The sequence below is a fragment of the Carassius carassius genome, chromosome 6 (assembly GCF_963082965.1).
Source record: "Carassius carassius chromosome 6, fCarCar2.1, whole genome shotgun sequence".
NCBI lineage: Eukaryota > Metazoa > Chordata > Actinopteri > Cypriniformes > Cyprinidae > Carassius > Carassius carassius.
In genome coordinates, this window is record NC_081760.1 from 22,365,945 (window position 1) to 22,386,882 (window position 20,938).

The 20,938-nt window shown below is 37.2% G+C and overlaps 1 protein-coding gene across 1 annotated transcript; it reads right to left on the minus strand.

Annotated features, from left to right (window-relative positions):
* Positions 1–684: 684 nt before the first annotated feature.
* Positions 685–16,977, minus strand: LOC132141921 (UPF0524 protein C3orf70 homolog A-like). Its single transcript, XM_059551571.1, has 2 exons — positions 16,456–16,977; positions 685–1,817 (listed from the first exon to the last, which is right to left on the minus strand). The coding sequence occupies exons 1-2, from the start codon at positions 16,628–16,630 to the stop codon at positions 1,180–1,182; spliced, it is 813 nt and encodes a 270-aa protein (XP_059407554.1). The 5' UTR covers positions 16,631–16,977; the 3' UTR covers positions 685–1,179.
* Between the last annotated feature and the right edge of the window lie 3,961 nt (positions 16,978–20,938).

The following is a 20,938-nucleotide window of genomic DNA, read 5'->3' on the forward strand; positions in this document are numbered from 1 at the left end:
CAAAATCTTTCACAGATGAAAGTCATACAGATTTGTGTAGATATAACAGTGAGTAAATTAAATCCGAATTGTAATGTTGATGAACTATCCCTTAAAATGCAGCTGTAATAAAAACAGCAAGGGACAATAACATGTGCCCAGCACATTTATATTGACCAACAATAAAAAAATAGGGAAACAAATTAGATGGAAACAAAAACACATATTGTGTGAATGGCCACTAAGCAATCCTCTGGCTTTGTCAATGTGTGCTTGACAGAATGGAACATAGACCACAATGGGATTCTTGGGGTACGAGCAAAGCAATTTTATTCTAATATTATTTGCAGAATTTAGCTTAAACCTTCCTTTTCTATAACTGATTGTCAAAAAGTTGTTTTCCACTCTTAAAGAAGCCACAAACTCTGAAGACTATGACGATGGGAGGACTGATCCACCCCACAGTGGTGCCAGACAAGAAATGTCTGGTAATGAACACTTGACTGCCTCCAAGGAATCTCTGCATGTGAGAGAGTTTAAGAAAAGGGGTATTCCCTCAAGCACGAGCCTCAATCTTTTTTTTATCGCAGTTTCATTACCATCCTCTGAGCTCATGCATGATTTAGCCACTGTTCTGACTGATTCTCTAACAGTAGGATGTTGAAAGATTCTCTCTGTCCCTAACTCTTTCTCCTTCTATCTTTGTAGCGTTCTCTTCATCCTTCTAACACACACAGACCATCTTAGTCTAGATCTCTCTATATTGCATCAGCCATGCCCTCTTCCATTTCTATGCATTGGACAGAGTGTAGTTGATCCCTCTAAGGAGAGACATAGCGTCATATTTTTGAGTTTGACTGTCTTAAATCTGTTCATCCATGAAATATTCATCTTTTGAGTCCCATTTGGTCGAAGTTCTCACAATATGTATTTGTCAGCGCATTTACTTGCGTGTAACCTACATTAGTCTTATCATGCATAAGGGACTAAAGGGAAAATGAGAGTTGTAGTAAGTACTGGAGAGAGTTGCCATGACTCATCTCTCGAGGGTTCTTCTGGGACAACCTCGGATGGCGCTGCCATAACAAGGAGTGTGTGCTTGCACTGGCTCACTAAACACATGCACCTGCTGGTAGGATAGTGTAGGGAAGTATTTCCGAGACTGAGGAATTCCAACTGTGGTATTTACTGACAGGCACTTCAAACCGTTGTCTCAATCTTCTCAATGATCTCAACCATTGATTTGGATGGTGACAGTAAAGTGCACTCATCCTGGTCCCAGAAGCTACCAGTACTGGAGTCTCCATCGGTACTCAGCTCATCATCCTCTTCTTCCTCATCATCATCATCCACAAAGAAGTCCTCATCGCATGATTCCATGTAGTGCAGACCCAATGCATTGATTCCAGAGTCTTCTGAGCTGGAGGGAGAGGAGCAGTGGTCCATTTTAGGGCCTGAGATCTTCTCGTTTGGTTGGCTGTGCTTAATAGTCGGGCACACCTGCCGTGTGTGCTTGTTAGTACGTTGGGGGGCAGGTTGAGGTGCCGGTGTTTGGGGTTGGTGTGTAGAATTTGGTGTAGGTGGAGGCGGCCTTTGCACATAACACATCTTACCATTGATACGTTTTACCATGTAATCATCCACAAAGAGGTCAGAGATGATACAAAACTCAGGCGACTCTGGGCAGGGTGGAGCCTTGAACTTGGGGGCTGTCCTGAGAAAGCGCTCAGTCAAGGAAACGGACAGGTTCATGGTGAGAGTGTGACCTGAGGGGGCAACTGGAACCGGCGTGCTGGGAAGTTGGCATACACTGGTCATGGGTTGGTAGACATATTTACCTGCAAAAAGAAAAATAGCAGATTTTACCTTTTGCTCAAGCACATGCATGTGTAACGAATACAATAAATGCCCCAAAACAATTCTTTCTGAGCAGCAGGAGACACTGGTATCACCAACTGAATGTGAGAGAACTTTCTAAAAGATACATGCCAAAAAAGTGAGGTTGAGCAAAAGTAAATATTTTCTTGCTGAAAACTTAAATTCAAATCCCATTGGACAGTTGATATAGTCTTGAGCTTGAGCTGTTAGTGATTTGTCTGCTGTACTAGTGATAGCTGTGATAGATGTTCAACAATCAAAAAATCAACAATCACTTTACAGACAGTAGAGACACACAGAGCCTGTGGCAGGCCATTCAGACCATCACTGACTACAAGCCCCCACCACAGGCCTGTGATAATGACACATCCCTCCCGAATGCACTCAACCACTTTTATTCACAGTTTGAAAGGCAGAATGACACACCTGCACAAAAACTGCCCATACATCCCAACTACCAGACACTCTGTCTGTCTACAGCCTTTGTAAGGAAGACCATATCTAGGATTAACCCAAGCAAGTTAGGTCCTGACAGATATCTTTAACACCTCGCTGAGCCAGGCTGTCATCCCCACATCTCAAATTCACAACAATCATACAGGTACCAAATAAATCACCTGTGTCCTGTGTAAACGACTACCGTCCCATAGCACTGACTCCAATCCAATCACAGGTGCCCCACAAGGCTGTGTGCTCAGCCTGCTGCCCTTCATGCTGCTGACCCACGACTACACTGACAAGTTCAGCTACAACCACATCATCAAGTTCGTGGATTACACAACAGTGGTAGGTCTCATCAGCAACAGCAAAGAAATGCACTCCAAAGAGTTAGTGGCAAAGCTGGCCGAATGTTGTGGCACTAAAAACCTGTCCCTCAATGTGGGGAAGACAATGGAGGCTGTGATGGACTTCAGGAGAAACTCCTCACTGACCATCCCAAAATGACCATTGACAGCTCGACTGTGGAGAGAGTCAGCAGCACTAAATTCCTGGGGGTGCACATCACAGAGGATTTCACCTGAACCACCAACACCATGTCCCTCTCCAATAAGGCACACCAGCGCCTACACTTTCTTCACTGTCTAAAAGAGCATGTCTCCCTCCATCCATTCTCACCACTAGGGTTGGGCCGTTAGATGATGCCATCATCCATCACCGATGGCTGACAGACATCACGATGTTGAGCAGACATTGTGATTCCTTCCCCCCATCCCCTCTCCCACAGTCTGCCGCACCCCAGTTCCGTGTTTGGAAAGGAAATGAAGTGTAATACGGAAAAAAATGTTATGTTTTTTCTCGCAATTATATCATTGGATAATTACGGGCTACTGTATATAAATTGCAGGCATCAGGGAGCCGCTGCTATGGAAACCACTTTTGAATGCGCGCTCTCATATTACTTTCACTTTCACCTTTGAGTTTTGCAATCACAAGGACTCTATACTATATAAGCAGCAGTATTTACTGCCATTTTACAAGATTAGATGTTTGTCATTGATGCTCAGGATCTGCAAATAATGTGCCATCATCCTCAGCCATCTCTCCTTACTCTATTTATATGGTAAGTGAACTTCCAATTTCCACACACACTGCTGTGTGTACATAATCCCACAAAAGACTTAGTAATATGTGTATTTTTAGATGTTCATGCACTACAAATCATCTTGCACTGTTCCCCAGCCAGCTGCTTGACATGCAATGTTTCTCTTTGCACATGTAGAGCATTATGTGAAGCATTCGTATAGTTTGTATTCTTTTAGTTTATGTACTGGTAAACATTTATATATAGTACATTTATAGTCAAAATCTGTCAGTAGGTTAGTTGGGTTTAGGCACAGTATTTAAGTGAAGCATTCGTATAGTTTGTATTTTTTAGTGTTTGTATAGGTAAACATATACATTACCGTATTTTTTGGACTATAAGCCGCACCTGAGTATAAGTCGCATCCGTCCAAAAATATGTCATGACGAGGAAAAAAACATATATAAGTCGCACTAGACTATAAGTCGCATTTGTTTAGAACCAAGAACCGAGAGAAAACATTGCTGTCTACAACCACGAGAGGGCTTGAGACGGTATGTTTTCTCTTGTTTCATTTCTCTCGGTTCATCTCAAATTAATTTTGATAAATAAGTCACACCTGACTATAAGTCGCAGGACCAGCCAAACTATGAAAAAAAGTGCGACTTATAGTCCGGAAAATACGGTATATATTTTATATTTATAGTCAAAATCTGTCAGAAGGTTAGTTGTGTATAAGTTTGTACTGTTTTACCTCATTGTTGTATGTCTGTATTTATGTAGCACCCTGATCCCGCGAGGGTAGTGGAATGACAATAAAGCTCAACCTGAATTGACTTGACTTGATTTAAAAGTTGCTAGATACTTGCACAGTACAACACAGGTTACTAATTTGAAAAAGTTACTCTTTCTCATAGGACAGAAATAATTATTTCACATCCAGCAATCTTACGCAGCATGGAAACAACGTGGCATATTCTCAACTTTAGTGGTCAGAAAGCAGACATTTACGGTACTTTATAAGGAAATACAGCTATGCAAAAATATATATTTTAAAATACAATGTACATTTTCTGCACATTTTTCCAATATGAATAAGGAAGCAGAAATTATAGTCTCTAAAAACAGGAAATAAAAATTGTAACGCTGTTCAAACTTCATATTCACGGGAAGAAGGAGGCGGGAACCGTCGGACAATCAAACAATACTTTAATAATAAAATAAAGACAAAACAGCGTGGCAGCTCCTCGCGGACGACTACCGTGCATAAACAAAAACCAAACACAACTAAAGCCCAGGCCTGGTCCTCTCTCATCCTTCACTGTCGTCGCTCCTGTTTTATATCCTTCCATCTCCTCCGTGGGACTCGAGACCGGTGGGTCGAGCAGGTGTCGCTCATTTCTCAATCACTCCACCGGCCTCGCCCCGTTCCCACGGCTCTCGGCCCCGCCCCGTTCCCACGGTTCTTGGCCCCGCCCCACTCGTCACAAAAATAAAAAAAATTTCAAACTACTTTTTTTTTAAGAATCAGTTTTTAATCTTTATTATGATATCAGGAAAGGTTTACCACCTGGACTTTTTTTAATTTATTTATGCTCCCCAATATATACTATACTATATACTATATACTATATACTATATATATATATATATATATATATATATATATATATATATATAGTTTCAGAAATAAAACTAAACATGCTCATCACAGTACAGTAGTTATTTTAGCATCACTGAGTGCAGTCTCATCTAAAAGCAATTCCACTGCATTTCCCCCGTAGAGTGAATAGTTTGAGTTTGATGTCTAGTATCTCAAAGGCAGAATTCCCTACAAAGATAGAATAGATTCCTTGTTAGGGAACATTCTGAGGCCCAGCTGGCTGTGAGGTTGGAGAAAGAATCATTTCTATCTAATCCGAATCTCTAGATGACAAAAAGAAGTCTGGTATCACAGATATCTGCTCCGAAACACTTTTTTTTAATGTAGAATAGCACACTTTTATCTGCTCTATCCAGCTGATTTTCCACCTTGTAGATTTACTATTTATCTCAACCCCTTAGGGAAAGCACCTTAAATTTCCAACAGCATTGATAAATGTCATTCAACTGTGGCAGTTACTGACAATGAACCATAATTACCAGCATCACTTTCAGTTTCTACTTCTCCAGACAGACAAACGCTTCTCTTTCTCACTTTCTGAAATTAGATAAACACTTACTTTCTCATTATCTTTGTCCTTGACTGTGCAACTTCTTTCAAGACTCTCAATCCTGGGTCTGCTTTAGAAGTATGTGCAGTATATGAAATTTCTAAATTATGGGAACAAAAACTGTAAGGGGTTGTATGGAATATACATTAAAATGTGTGTGGCTCATTGTATCAGGTAAATGGCTTGTGGTACTTTCCGATCCTTTCCTTCTCTTTCTCTTCCACATTGCACTCTGTCAAGTACCTACTGTCCTCTATGATAAAGGTAAAAATGCTAAACATATATATATATATATATATATATATATATATATATATATATATATATATATATATATATATATATATATAAGAACAAGAGCCAATAACCTCTAAGCCCACTATTCAGTATAGTTACTGACCATTTTTGTGACCATGCCACTTTCACTTTTTCTTCTGCCAAGCTAAAGAATTTGAAAGAAGGATGAATGTATCTACATAACAGTTGCCTCCACATTGCAATGGATCTGAAATAACAAGTGTTTGCAGTCATGTGTGAAATGTCAAATGATAGATGCATTGAGGCTTGTACAGAAACTCTTAGCCACTAAGAAAAACTATCCCTCTTAATAATCACATCAACATCCTGTCAAGAACAAGTATTCTTCTGCCACTCTAACTGTTACTGTCATGTCTGTCTTATTAGATTAAGCTTCACAAAAGTAAAGACATAATTCGGAACAAAAACATTCATACTGCCTATAAAAGTGTGTTTATATCCATCACTATCCTTCAGACAGAGTATATGTTATCTGATGTAGATGTGTTGATGTGTGTAATGCTAATTAACAGAAGAGACTCAAATAAAACATAATTAGTGTTTAATCAGGCACGTGCACACATAGACATAAAAGGGGGCTTGAGCACCTGCCCTTTTTATTCCTGGAGAGAAAGTGCCCTTTTTTCTGGGATGCTTTTTTTTTTTTTTTTTTTTGAAAAATAATATATATTTCTGTTTGCACACAGCTTCTCTGTCAAACAAATATATTTATTGAAATATAGTATCTAAATAGCAGGTCAGGAGTTCTGAAGCGCTCCCTCTCCCCCGATTGTTAAACCCGATTGTATTGCTTCCGCTAAAGAAAATAGTCCGCTCCGTCTCTACGGTTAGAATCCTGTGAGTCCATAGCAACGCTCTGTTTTTCATGGCAACGGTCTGTTATACTCTGCACAGCGGTCTGTTTGTTATAACAGACAGCATTCTACATTGGAATTCAACCAAGCCATGTAATAAAATAAGTTAATAAAATAAGCATATATCACCACCAGGTGATATGCTTTAGTTATTTTGTTTATCCTATTTACCTGCATTTCCCTGTCAATTAGATGCAAATGTGCGCATTTTAACTAGATGACGCCTAATTTGCATACAGAACGTCCCCAGTTATTGACTTACATCAAGAGTCTTTCCCCCTGAAATTTAGAAATCTAAATTGGTGAATTTAGAAGAAATCTACAGATGCAAACAGATGGAGGATACACTCTAAAAAATTTAGTAAATCTGAGTAACTGCATCTGGTACATTAATAAATAAAACTGAGTAGAAATAAGTTAACATTAAACTTTAAAAATAACAATATTTATAAATTAACTATTTAAGTAATTTAACTTTTTTTATTTCCTCGAAACCTTTATAAAATAGTATTCCATACCACCACAAATACATGCATGACATTGGCTTTTATTGAATTTTTACTCAATTATTTTGGTAAGTTTAATTTTAAAGTGTTATGTATTCTGATAACACCAAAATAATTAAAATGATGTAGTGCCTTGTGCAAAAATAAACAAATTATTAGTAAAACACGCCCCTCTGTTTGATGCAGTTATTTAGGTTATTCTAAATATGAAGAGTTCAGATGAAAAATCCTCTAAGTGCCATCTGAAATTTCATTCAATAATGATCATTTTTATCAAGCTTGTATGTTTATGTTCACTTATTTCACATTACTGGCAATGAAAATTACCTATTAATTGTCATTTAAGTTAAATTACTGAACTTAAATACGAGCTTGAAAAAAAAAGCGCATAAGAAAATTTCAGATGACACTTAGAGGCTTTTGCATCTGAACTCTTCAAATATACTTGAAACTAGTAGCATAGAAAATGTTTTCAAAACATGCACATTGTGGAATGGTTTCCTTTGCTGCTCTATAAACCTAGTGAATACTAAGGAGACCATGGTTTCTGTGAACTGATTATTTCGTAGACATCTTTTGAAAATGAAACAATTGCGTGAGTTTGAGGAAGATAAAATTAATTAACTTTTTAAATTATTTTTTTAAAAGGAAGTCAGAGTTGCGTTAATATATATATATATATATATATATATATATATATATATATATATATATATATATATATATATATATATATATATATATATATATATATATATATATACTTTTTTGTTTAAAAAATAAAAATAAAAATAAGTGCCCCTTTATTTCACTTGAGCCCCTGCCCCTCAAAATGTCTGTGCACGTCCCTGTGTTTAATCATTAGTAAAGTAATTGTGCTGCTGACCTTAACGTTCCCATGAGTTCCCAAATGACATTTATTGTCCTTTATCAAGAATGTTACTTGTAAGGCCATATATAGTTTTCTCAAACTGTACATACATTCCCTAGGTATATATAAGTTTATAACATAAATAAACTCTCCATAGTAAAATATGTATGTATAATATCTGTATGATGATTTTTATATGCTATTATATGTAGCAATAACATATGTCAAAAAATATATTCTGTGTATGTATCTTTATTTGTATATATGTTTTGTGATAAATGTTTTAAATACACTTCTTTCAGATTTACTTATATAATTTACTTATATACGTATGTGCACACATATTTGTCCAAAAATGTATTATACATAAACATGCACATTTGTATGGTATATATATATACATATATTTATTTATGTTCCAATTTCTAACAGCTTTCATATATGTTTTTACTTCATATGAAAATATTTGACTTACATGGAAATTGTATGTACATAATTACTTTTTCGTATGGGTTAATTATTATTAACATCATTAAAGAGCAATGCAAAATTGTGAAGATGTTTACAGTTTGAAGTTTGCCAATGAATACAGAAATGTGTTACTTCTTGTGATTTCCAGTTTTATAAGGATGAAATATATATATATATATATATATATATATATATATATATATATATATATATATTATCAAATCTGTTGAAAGCTCCTTGAAAAAGACTATAAATAATGAAAAGCGAACCGTTTAAGTGATTCTTCACTGATAAAACTCACTGCAATACTTGCTTGATCACTCAAATGCCATTTATTTATATGCCCCGCATGTCTAAAAGTGGTTTCCAGTTTCATTAGCTTTCATCATTTCATCAAAAACAGACTGGAAACAGCAGCTCTGAAGCTTTCTGTTTTGCTGTAAATGGTGTGGGTGGGTAAGCTTTCAATTAGGTAGTGCTCCCCTCCTAGCACTTAGCATGGACTGCTAACCCGTCACATGGTTATTGATTTGTACTTGGCCTATAATATACTGTATTATACGGTCAATGACACATGGTCAGTTATATCTGTCATGTGCAGAATGACCCAATTACTTTGCTGATTTAGCAGTTTTTTTTAGCTGATTTTGTCTATACAACAAAGATTTTCTCATGAAAACTCACTGGTGGCCTGTTATGACTACTTTTAAGGTCCATATGAGGACATTTCAAATCTCTGCTGACTGGAACAGTTTTAAACACAGTTTTAAACACTTGAAACCTTAGCGACCAGAAATTAGAGCTTGAGACTTTAAACTTGAATCGAATCACAGTTTTGAGTAATTATGAATTTGCATTTAGAATACTTTAAATGTTATATTGTCCTAATCACAATTACGTATGACTATAACCTAGCTCTAAATAAAATGTCAATCTACAAACCAGCAACTTCTACAGTATACATTGCTCTTGAGAATTGAGAAGTCCATTTTAATTACAAACCAATGACTTGGACTTGGTCTGTCTACAGTATTAGTTGAATTTGAGTACTATATTTTATTGTATTTTTATATGTGCTTTGGGCTTTTATATGTGCTTTCTCTCTTCTGATCATATACTTCACATAAATGGTGAGTGGCTGCCAGTAATATGGAGGAGTTCATTTTTTGTTGCATCCTTAAAATAGAATCTCAAGAACCGTGAGGTTGTTTCCCACTCAGACTTTGTGAGATGCATGTCTTGATAAAAGGTTAGGAGAGAACTCTGATTAGAAAAGTGAAGTCACAGATGAGAGGAGTTGAGCTCTACATTCCTACAATCTCTCTGTCCTGCTCATTTCTAATTACACATTGGACTGGTCTCAGAGAAATGTGAAGGTGGGCTTGGATGAAGACTGATGATGAAGGACTTGAAAATCCCTTAGTGTGAATCATTCATCAGGATTAGACAGGCAATGCCATGTTGACACATCGATCTCGGTTCATCTCAGGTAGAACATTTACTCTTAGTCTGACTCTCTCCCTCTCAGTTTCTGTGTCTCTGATATGTTTCCTTGGCAGTCAAGACTGGCTTCAAGAACAGACTGAGCATCATATCACGCTGTGCGCGTATTTACAGTTTTAGAGTGCTGTTTACTGAGGAGAACACTATCCATCTGGTTTATATTTTTTATGAATAATATTTATTTAAAGTTTGTTTGATTCAGACTCGCGACCATCATCACAATTATTATTATTGTTTCTCTAAATCCCATTGGCTAACTCTGGTACAGACAGATGACCCTGCGGCCCCTGGTGATCATTTAAAGGCTGGGACACACCAAGATGATGGTTGGCCGTCGGTAAGCATCTGTCGGGCTAGTTATTCTGCTGTGTTCCACGTCGGTTCACATCGGCTGCAGTTTGCCCAATGCAACATGTTGAATTAGTTTAGGGCCAAGAGTGAGAAATCTAACTGGATCTTCAGGTTAGTGAACGAGCCAATGCCTGAGAATTAAAGCGCAAGTGATGAAAACGAGCAAGTAAATGCAGGCGAAACAGAGAGAAGGCTGTTCTGATGTCAAGTGATCTTACCCAAGCATTCCAATATGCAAATATTTTCAAATATGAGCTGCATAAAATGAAGAAAGTTGTCAACATAATTGATATTCAAAATGGTAAGCAAGCGCTGCTTTATTTGCTTTCGTATAACTCCGTATATCTTGTTTAACATTGTTTCCGTTTCCCCTTTTGAATGATGACTATATACTATTGATAGCTGCTGATATACAGTAGACAGTCCTCTCACGCAGGTGCAGAACACGTGTTAGTTTACGGTCGGCTGTAGTCTGAGCGGTGTGTTCAAGCACAGCTTTGTGGTCAAACAATGCAGAATTTTAAAGGGGTCATATGATGCGATTTACATTTTTTCTTTTTCTTTGGAGCTCTTGGTGCATAAAGAAGATCGGTAAAGTTGCAAAGACTAAAGTCGCAAATCCAAAGAAATATTCTTTATAATCGTTTAAAGAGTCAACCACGCCCTCCTAAAATGGCTCGTTCTAACCCGCCCCTACATTTCTATTTCACGATGTGGGAAGATTTGCAAAACACCGCCCAAATATTCACACTGTTGCTGCCGCTGCCATGTTGTGGAGAAGCTGTGTGTTTCATTGTGAAAGCGAAACTATTTTTTTGGTCTTCCAAAAGAAGACACAACTAGAAATCAGTGGTTAAGTTGTATTTACAACACTGTTCCAGAACAGTTCAACCCAAATATACAGATGTGTGCACCTTTATGGAGGATGAGGACTGTTCCTTGAACCAGTAGCCTACAATACGTCTGTGGCACAAAGATTGTATCTATAAAGTGGTGCAGTTCCAACTTTGCAAGGACAGTCTGGTGCCTTTGACTCACAGTCTGTAAGTATGTTTTTTATATTTAAAAAATTTGCCACTGACTATTCAAACTAATTTTTTGAGTGCAAAGTAGCGCTTGTTGTTTGTTGTTTCTCCGATCACAAATGCAGACATGGTTTTGAGTTTATGCAGTGCAATACGCAGCGCAATACACAATGCAACGCAACACAACGCGTTAAAAGACAGTATTAGTCATTATAATCAGTAATTATGTCCCCACTAGATGTGACAAATGCCTCGTTTGTAATGGGTTTTATTGGTTTTGTTTTATCGTGCCGGGAGACAGCATCACAGTATAGAAAGGGGTGTAACATTTACAAAATGTCACATGCTTGAGGTATTCGTCCAATCACAAAGCACTGGATAGCTGGTCAAACAGCATACACCTTGCTTTTCAGAAAGGCCGGGCATAGAGGAGAAACAATAATATACATTGTATGGAAAATAATGTGTTTTTTTAACCTTAAACCACATAAACATATTTAATTACACCAAATAAGTTTTATTTTTAACAACGTCATATGACCCCTTTAATAACTGGGACTGGGACTATCATTCAAATAACACAATAATAGTAACAATATTATAATAAAACACTGTGAATTTAGTTGCACGATGTTGCGTGAAGAACACGTTCACAAAGGGAGGTAATTGGGAGCCTCACAGACACGTTCATGCATTCTGGGCGTTATGTTTTATAAATAACGAAGCGTGTTTTATATGATATAAATGAAATGCAGAAATGCAGAAGATTAATAACTACTATACATGTTCATATACATAACGTTATAATGAGTGCACTGTTGAATCTTTAGGGTTTCGCTTACGTTTAATGTATCTTTTAATCAAAATGTAAAACATTATTTACCCTGTTTGTATCTGCAAGGCGTCCATTACACATTTTCCCTGTTAATGTAATCATGACTGTCGAATGTCTGACTTGACTCTGGTGATGTATTTTGCCACCCCCCAAAACACACGATTCGCAGTCGAATATCAGCAAGATTCGAAAAATTCCGATTCAACTATGAAAATCCTTAGTCAGGGACAATCCCTAGTTTTGGCTTTTTTGAGGGATGTAGTTCATTTTAGATCTAAGAGACATCTTGAGGATGCAAAAAAAAAAAAAAAAAAATCGGAAATAAGTACTAAAAATCTAACTGCACACAGCATATTTAGTGAACTCTTAAAAGCATCCTCTATGTTTTGAAGTCCCCAAACGGCATATCTTTCTGCTAACCTTTAGGGAGGTAAACAAAAACAATGCCTGCTGTGTTTACATGCAACCAAACAGCAAAGACAAATAAAAGACAGAAAAAGTGGAATATGAGAGTAGAAAACATCAGAATTCCCAAGGGTCTGAAAAAGAACTCCTCTGAAAAGATAAAACTCAAAGGATACATCCAATCTGTATTCAGTTATTCACTCCTACAAGTATGTATAAACACATTTCTAACTGCCTCTGGGCTTTATACTGTACAGTGTGAGACTAAAAGACAATGGTCTTGTACGGTATCTTGGGATCAGTTTGTGTGTGTGTGTGTGTGTGTGTGTGTCTACAACATAAAATATATTTCTCCTGAACTTTTTTATTTAAAACATAGCAAAGTAATAAGTGGGAAATGGTAATAACAGATGTTTAGGTATTATTTTTGGCATAATGATCCACTAATTGTACTGTATTCCTCATTTATACAAACAAGCCTGACAGCACACATAAAGAATCGCTGTATAATAATGGTATTATCTTTTCCGGGTCATAAAAGAAGATACAACTCTAGCAATTCAACTCACAAGTGGAGCAAATGTCAGTCAAGCTCCCAAGACTAACCTTGTCATTCCATTTTCACCAGCACTGTTTCTGCCTGAGAGCCTGTGCTGCATCGCACAAAGTATCAAATTAATATTTAGCATGTTTACATAATGCTCATAGTGTTGCAAACATTAACATCCTCCCTTTAATGAGAACAGATAATGGCTTAATTATTGTAACAAATGAACTTTACAGTTACAGTATGTTGTTGTGTCTGGGTACACATGGCTTTGTCACTAATGTAATAATGAATTCCTGAAGTGGTCACAACCTACTAGTACAAGAAGTTGAATTGGAACCTAATTAGAATGACAGCAATGGGACACAAAATATAAATAATAACAGCATTAATTTAGACTTAGTTGCCTATTTGTGTCCTGTATAATAGCCTACATTTTTCTGAATGGAAATATTTTTCTATATATTTCTCTAAACTACACATTTTAATTTTGCAATACAGTGCATAAAATGTCCTGGAAACACAGATTTTCAGGAAATAAAATTAATTCTGGAATTAAAAATTATTTTCAGAAAGAAAAAAAAAAGTGAGTGTGTGTAATTCAGTGAAAAATCAAATATATTATTCATTATATTATTAAAATTGACACTTTCTGGCATTTTCCCAGCATGTTAATTTCTTTCAGTTTCAAACACAGTTAATTTTATTTCCTTTATTTCAAATTGGAATTCTGCATCCTGTTTGTACATCAATTTAAATTCAGGAAGTGAATTCAGAATTCTCAATTTAATGAATTCAGAACATTCTCAATTTAATTTTATATAATGGGTGAGTTTGATGTTGTACTTTGTCATTTTATTATTGTGTGAAATGACCACTATCGATTTTTTTTTTCTAAAAAAAGTGAAATGTTGAACTTTAAAAAATCAAGTCAAAGCTAAGACCTTAATGCTAGGAATAAATTGTGCTGACATTTAACATAGCACCAAGCCCAGACTAGCGCTTGACCTCTGACAGAGCTATGTGAACTTTCTGTCATATCCTGATTAATTTATTTTTCAACTTGTCAGTCATAAAAATATAGAAATTGTTGGGTTTGTTTAAGAAATCCAAGCCACTGTTTCCTGAAGGGATGTACACAGCTGAGATGTGAACTAAAAAACAAAGTCAGGTACAACAGAAGTTTAACTGTTCTGCTCCCAGTGTTTGAGTTCTGAAGTCAAGCTATGGCGGTTTTCTCAAAGACACAGTTTAGCCAAGAATGGTTTTGCATAGTGCTCCAATCTGCATAGTGGCTTCCCAGAACATCTCTTTCATAATTTGTCATACTGATGCTGCTCTAATCTTAAACAGGAAACATGACTTAAGAATCAGACAGTCTGTTGGCAGAAGTACCGTCCTGAAGCAACTGCATATCGAAACGAACAAAAACCTAGCGACCTCGTAGTACTGTCCACACACATTTGGGGATGATTATTTCACAGAGGTCTCAGGAATCTAAGGAATTTACTCCCTCCTTCACAGTCACATGACATTTTGTTAGCCTCACAAAGCCTGCCATTTTTATCAGACACCCCTGACACCAGAAATGGGCTGATCTTATTGCCACCTTATAAAGACATCTTAGCGCTCATCTTTATTCATCTGTTGACTTCCTCTATGCACATTCATATGGACATGTTAGACTAACTCACTTCTAGTACCTTAGCAAGTTTCACTTCAGCTATAAAGTCCCTCTGAGTCTGCTTTTGTGTTAGATAGTAGTGGATAATTCTCAGAAATGTTGGCCCTACTGAATTTTTCCATTCAGCTTATGTCTAATTAAAGCTGATGGCTTACTTTATTATGTTATTTAATAAATGAACTAAGAGTTTTAACACTAGAGACAAACATAACCATGTGACAATTTCTCGTAAAAGAGAAATATGGCTTCAAGAATGTCTCAAAACACACATCAGACTCAATTTAGAGTCAATGTAAAGGTCAATTTATACTTAAAAATATTTTTGAATGAAATATTCACACAGTACACACATTAAACAATTTTAGACCTCGCACTACTTATAAAAACAAAATGAGCTATAAATGACTTAATATCGATAAATGTAATTAATGGAATTGCTAATTCTTTATAATGTAAACAGTGAAATAATTTATAGTTAAACAATTGCATATTGCTTAGGTTAATGATCCTTGGGTTATATAATGTTAATTACTTCTTCATTTAGATTTCTTTGTTTGGTTTGGTTTGGTTTGTCAGGGACAGGTTTTGTGAAAGAATTCTGCATATTTTTCAAGGCAGCTAATGTTCATGTTTAGAATACTCTAGTGTCTATTGTGTAGTCCACATTTAGCAGGATAGAGCTGATCTATAGGATAGTTAACACATGGAGACTATATAAATCAACCAGCTGAAATTTGCTATTTATTAAGCTATCGCTTCATATGAGAATATAAAGACCTATACGAAAAAAAGAGAGAGAGAGACAGCTCCCTCCACCGGTTGTATAAGGTACATCTGATCACCGTTATCTGTCTATAGTAATTTAATCGATTTTTAAATATTGCTTAGACGAGCATAAGTAGGCCTACATTCACGACGTCATTTCTAAGATGTATATGCATCATTTATCAACTCGTTTAATATTTCATAAGTGATACAAACGCAAGATTGTCCATTACTCTGAGAATATGAGATAAGAAAAAGAAAAAATTGACTACATATCTATCAGATTCTACAGGGTAATTAATGCCTGATTAGTGAAACATATTGGCATATATGTTTGCATTTGGATTACTGTCATTTCAAAGCACTGTAACCTACTTTTTAAGGAAGGCTATATTTTAAAACCATGTGTTCCTGCTGCAACAGTATCCTACACATACTGTAAATGACTACTAGTGAATTAGTGTTAGATGTTATCATGGTTAAATAATTATAACATTTAGAACATTTGACGATACAGAGCTACTAGACCAAATAAACCAAAGAACTCTTGAAAATTTGTCTTTTACACATACATTTTCCTCACATAACCTCACAGTAGCCTCAAGTGAACTGTGAAGAGACCCATTAATAAAATCCTCTTTGTGTCTCGAGGCATTTCGATACTATTTATTCTGTGAAACAGATCTTATCCATCCAGGTCTCCCCGCTGCTGGAGAAACAGTACTTACAGTGGCACCAGCCCAGATGACAGCACCAGTGCAGCTTGAAACACTTCCCGTGACTGTGCGTGGCGCAGATGGATAGTCCATCACAGGGCAGAAAGTCCGGTCTCCCTGCGCACCTCCTCGCTAGAGCCTGAGCTTCATCTAACTTCTCACTCTTCTGTCCGCCCGAAGCGGCCATCGCGCACGGATCACGCCGACAGAGCCCTCATCAGCGCCGAGCGCTCCAGGAGGATCAGATGCGCTCAGCCTCGGCTGTTTTCAGTTCGACACTAAATAAATGAACAAAAGTGGAGATACGCCCAAGACTTCGGCTATCCAAAATCCACTTCTAATTCTTATACAAAAACATCTCGTTTCCGCTCGATCTGCCTCTAAAACCGTTACTTCAGCACTAGAGATTGCCGAGCCAAATGTGTCCGTATAAACAGCTTCAGAATGACACAGAGACTGAACTGGATACTTATTGTAAAAGACGGATTTTCCTTTTCTCGCTTGCGCCGTCGATCCCCGCCTCTCTCTCTCTCTCTCTCTCTCTCTCTCTCTTTCTCTGTGTGTGTGTGTTTTATGAATGCATGCGCGCATTTCCACGCATTGACTAGGATTGTCAAATAATTGTTGTCTGTAAAAAAGGAAATTTTAGGAATTTGCTAAATGGAACCCATAATGTCCTGTAAGATCTCGAAACAGACGGATCCTCTAGCAACTTTATCAAAAGGAATTTTTTGAGGCACTATGCTATATACGATTCTGAAAGTAACAGAATATGATATCCTAGGCACTATGAAAAGTGTTTTTGAAGATTAATCAGAGAAGGCCACAAAAGCATCAAAAAGTATTTCGTTAGAAATTACAAATAGGCCTACTTGCTCATTAAATGCATTTCATTTAAAATTCTAAATAGGCCTACTAGTGTGAGAAATCTACTCCACGCATAAGAGAAAGAGAAGTGCTTTCCCCTACTTGAACAACTTATTAACTGTTCTTTAACCCTATCCAATTCATATATTGATCCATATTTCTTTGTTCTCTTAAGACACAACATTATTTTCAAATACAAAATAATGTCTCTTTAAGTATTTAATTACAAATTATTGTTATTATTATTATGTCAAGCAAAATACAAATGACAAAGTACTCAGAAGTTAGAAATATGTATTTTAAATATATTTCATTAAAATACGTCCTGTCTTTGAGATCAATGAAGTATGTTCTAGTATGGTGAAGTATTATGCGATACATCAGCTGTGTGTTGCAGAATCTATAGGCAGAATTTCTGAATGTTTTCAGGCATTGGCTGTGGATATGAAAATGTTTCGGCTTTCAAAGTTATAAGAACAGTCATAGAGGGCATCTATACCCAGTGTTACATTTTCAAAGCTGCTCTATTGTCAGCAGTTTTCAGGAGAGGCTCACCCAACATTTTCCTCATTCAAAGCCACCGTTGACAGTGATTGACTTCATGTTAGACCACATCAAGGAGAAAATTCCAGTGTCTTTTTAAGTCTCTCAATGGATTAGGTATTGTGGAACAGAACGGTCAAGGCCACATTATAGCATTGAGAGTACTGCACTCAAGTTACTTGCGGGTGATCTTTTATCAAAAGATGAAAGAAAAAATTGTAAGAATGAAGAAATTCAGCTCATGGCATGAACAGAACAAACCATATTTAATCCAAAGAGAAATTGATTTCACAGCTTTACAAAAAAGCCAATGTAGTTGAAAGAGTATTAAAAAAATACTTGAAAAAAAGCTTGGTATCTTATTAAAATGAAAGGGAAATGGAGGATTGTGCAACTTTTAGCGAAATACTGCAAGAAAATGGCAGGATGAATGCATCTATCAATAAGAATAATTGCTTCAGATGTGCTTGGCCTTGAGGAGCAGAATAATTGCACAGCTTTACACTTGTTCATATGCATTGTTTACAATCTTTCTCTTGACCTCTTCAACTTTAATTACATCTCATTCTTTTTCACCTTCAACTGAAATGTCAATATGTACTGTCTCTAGGGCAACAAAGAAGTTATTCATCATTCAAAGGTTTCACTAGTGTTAACGGTATTTATTTGTTTTCATTGTCTTGTCAGGGAGCAAAACCTCCACAATGTTAGTAAAGATTGTTAATGTCATATGTCTACAACCTTGTTTACATTTTATTGTCTCTCCAGACCCATATTGCTGTCTCTGACTCTCTCTAGAATAAAAAGGGAAACACACATGCACACAGCCACTCATACACTAATAAGCTTCCATTAAATTGGCAACATCCATAACCACTTTTTCAGAGACTGCAGGCAGGCCACGCAGAATGGTAGAATGGTGTCAATATATAACTACCAAAGCCTGCAGCAATAACTATACTGTATCTAGGGTGAAAGCACTCTCCTCCACACACTCACATAACACACGCACACATACATTTTTAACATTTGAGAAATCTTTCTCACACTCAGACATTGAGTTTTATTGAATAACTTCAATATCACATTTGCTATCATCCACCAAACAGACACTGCCCGAGGCACTGAGATTGTTATTGGCAGGATGGTGCATCTCTGAATCTTTTCAGTGTGTGTAACGTTGTCTTGCTTTCTCAGTGTAATGAGATCTGGACAGGAATTGGACCCTCAGCTTGATGCAGAGTTATATCCATCACCAAAACTGGGTTACACAATTCTATTTCAGCAGTGCAGCATCCCAGCTGGGGAAACCCCCATCTAACACGATCCTATGAATGATTTTACATGCTTGCAATGCATGACTGCTCTCTTGCTCCATCCTGATCCTGAAAATAAAATAGTATTATTATAATATATATATACAAATATATATTTTTTTAAATTAGTTTTTATTTTTATTAAAACTTTATCTGCCCAACATTGGATTTTCCCTTGAATTTAAATAAATTTATTGTTAAGTGATTTTTTCGTACTGTTATGTTTTTGGCAGGTCATTTCAGGTTCAGCTTCTGATCCTTCAAGTCAAGTCACCTTTATTTATATATTGTTTTAAACAAAATAAATTGGAACCGGAGGAACCGAAAATCCATCGGTGACAGAATGGAGAAACAAAACCTTGGGAGAAACCAGGCTCAGTTGGGGGGCAGTTCTCCTCTGACCAGACGAAACCAGTAGTTCAATTCCAGGCTGCAGCAAAGTCAGATTGTGCAGAAGAATCATCTGTTTCCTGTGGTCTTGTCCTGGTGGTCCTCTGAGACAAGGTCTTTACAGGGGATCTGTATCTGGGGCTCTAGTTGTCCTGGGGCCTCATGTACAAAGACTTGCGTTGAATTCATACTAAAACATTGCATACAGACAAAGCTGTAAATGTGCGTATGCACAAAAAAAACAGAGGTATGAATCTCTGCATATGAAGGATTCCACGCATATTCTCTTTGTACATCCCAATTAACGTAAAATTGAGCGCACATGCACGAGCACAACGCCCCACCCAGTCTCCTCCCCTTATTAAATCAATATGGTAATGAGTCCACTTTGGCAAAAGATAGCAGTAAGAAAATGGCTAAAGCAAGCGGGAAGAAACGGAACTTTACGGAAAGTGAATTGGAGGTGCTACTATCGGAGGTAGAGACTAGAAAAAATATTTTATTTGGAACTTTGTCCTCCGGAATTAATAACAAAAGGAAAAAATATGAGTGGGAGAGTTTGGCTGAAGCCGTCAATGCGGTGGGATCTGAAAGTCGCACTGTAAATGACCTTAAAAAGAAATGGTCTGATATAAAGGTGGACGTTAAAAGAAGAACTGCTGCGCACAGACAAAGTGTCTGCAAAACAGGCAGTGGTAAAGGGGTCGATGAACTTACACCCTTTGAGCAGAGAGTTTCCTCAATTATGGGTGACACTTTACTCTCTGGAGTATTATCTGCTGCTGTGGGAGACTCCGATTTACTACAGGACTGCCACGAAGGTAACCAATTTCTCATTTGTTTTTACTTTGGTACATATAGCGTACCTATTTCATTGTCAAATGCATGCAGTGTAGCGGACCAAAAGTACACCAGAGATTTTACGGATCCATTTCATTTATTGCAAATGTGTGTGCCCCTTACAAATGAAACGGACTTAAATTACAGTTAACATGTGCCTGTTTATTTAGACTCATATGGTGCAACAGCCGAAAAATCCACTGCTCAGGAGGGGCACTCAGAGTCCGCCCCTCCTGAGCAGCCAGCGCCCACTGTGCCCAGCATTTCCAGTGCTCCCCCCAGTGCTGACGTCCGTCCGTCTGGCCGCGTCTTGACGCATGCTGTTTTGGAGTCACAACAGCAAATCGGCACACCTTGTCAGGGCGGTATAACAGCATCCCCCCAGTCCTGTCAAGGCAGCGTCACCGACATTTCTGCTGCCCAATCACCCGCTCTACAACTGAACAAGTGCGAGAATGGGCATCATTGTATGTGCGCTATTGGTCAGTTTGTGGGTTGGTGAGGGGGGTTAAAAGCCACGTCTTTATTGGATAACCGCG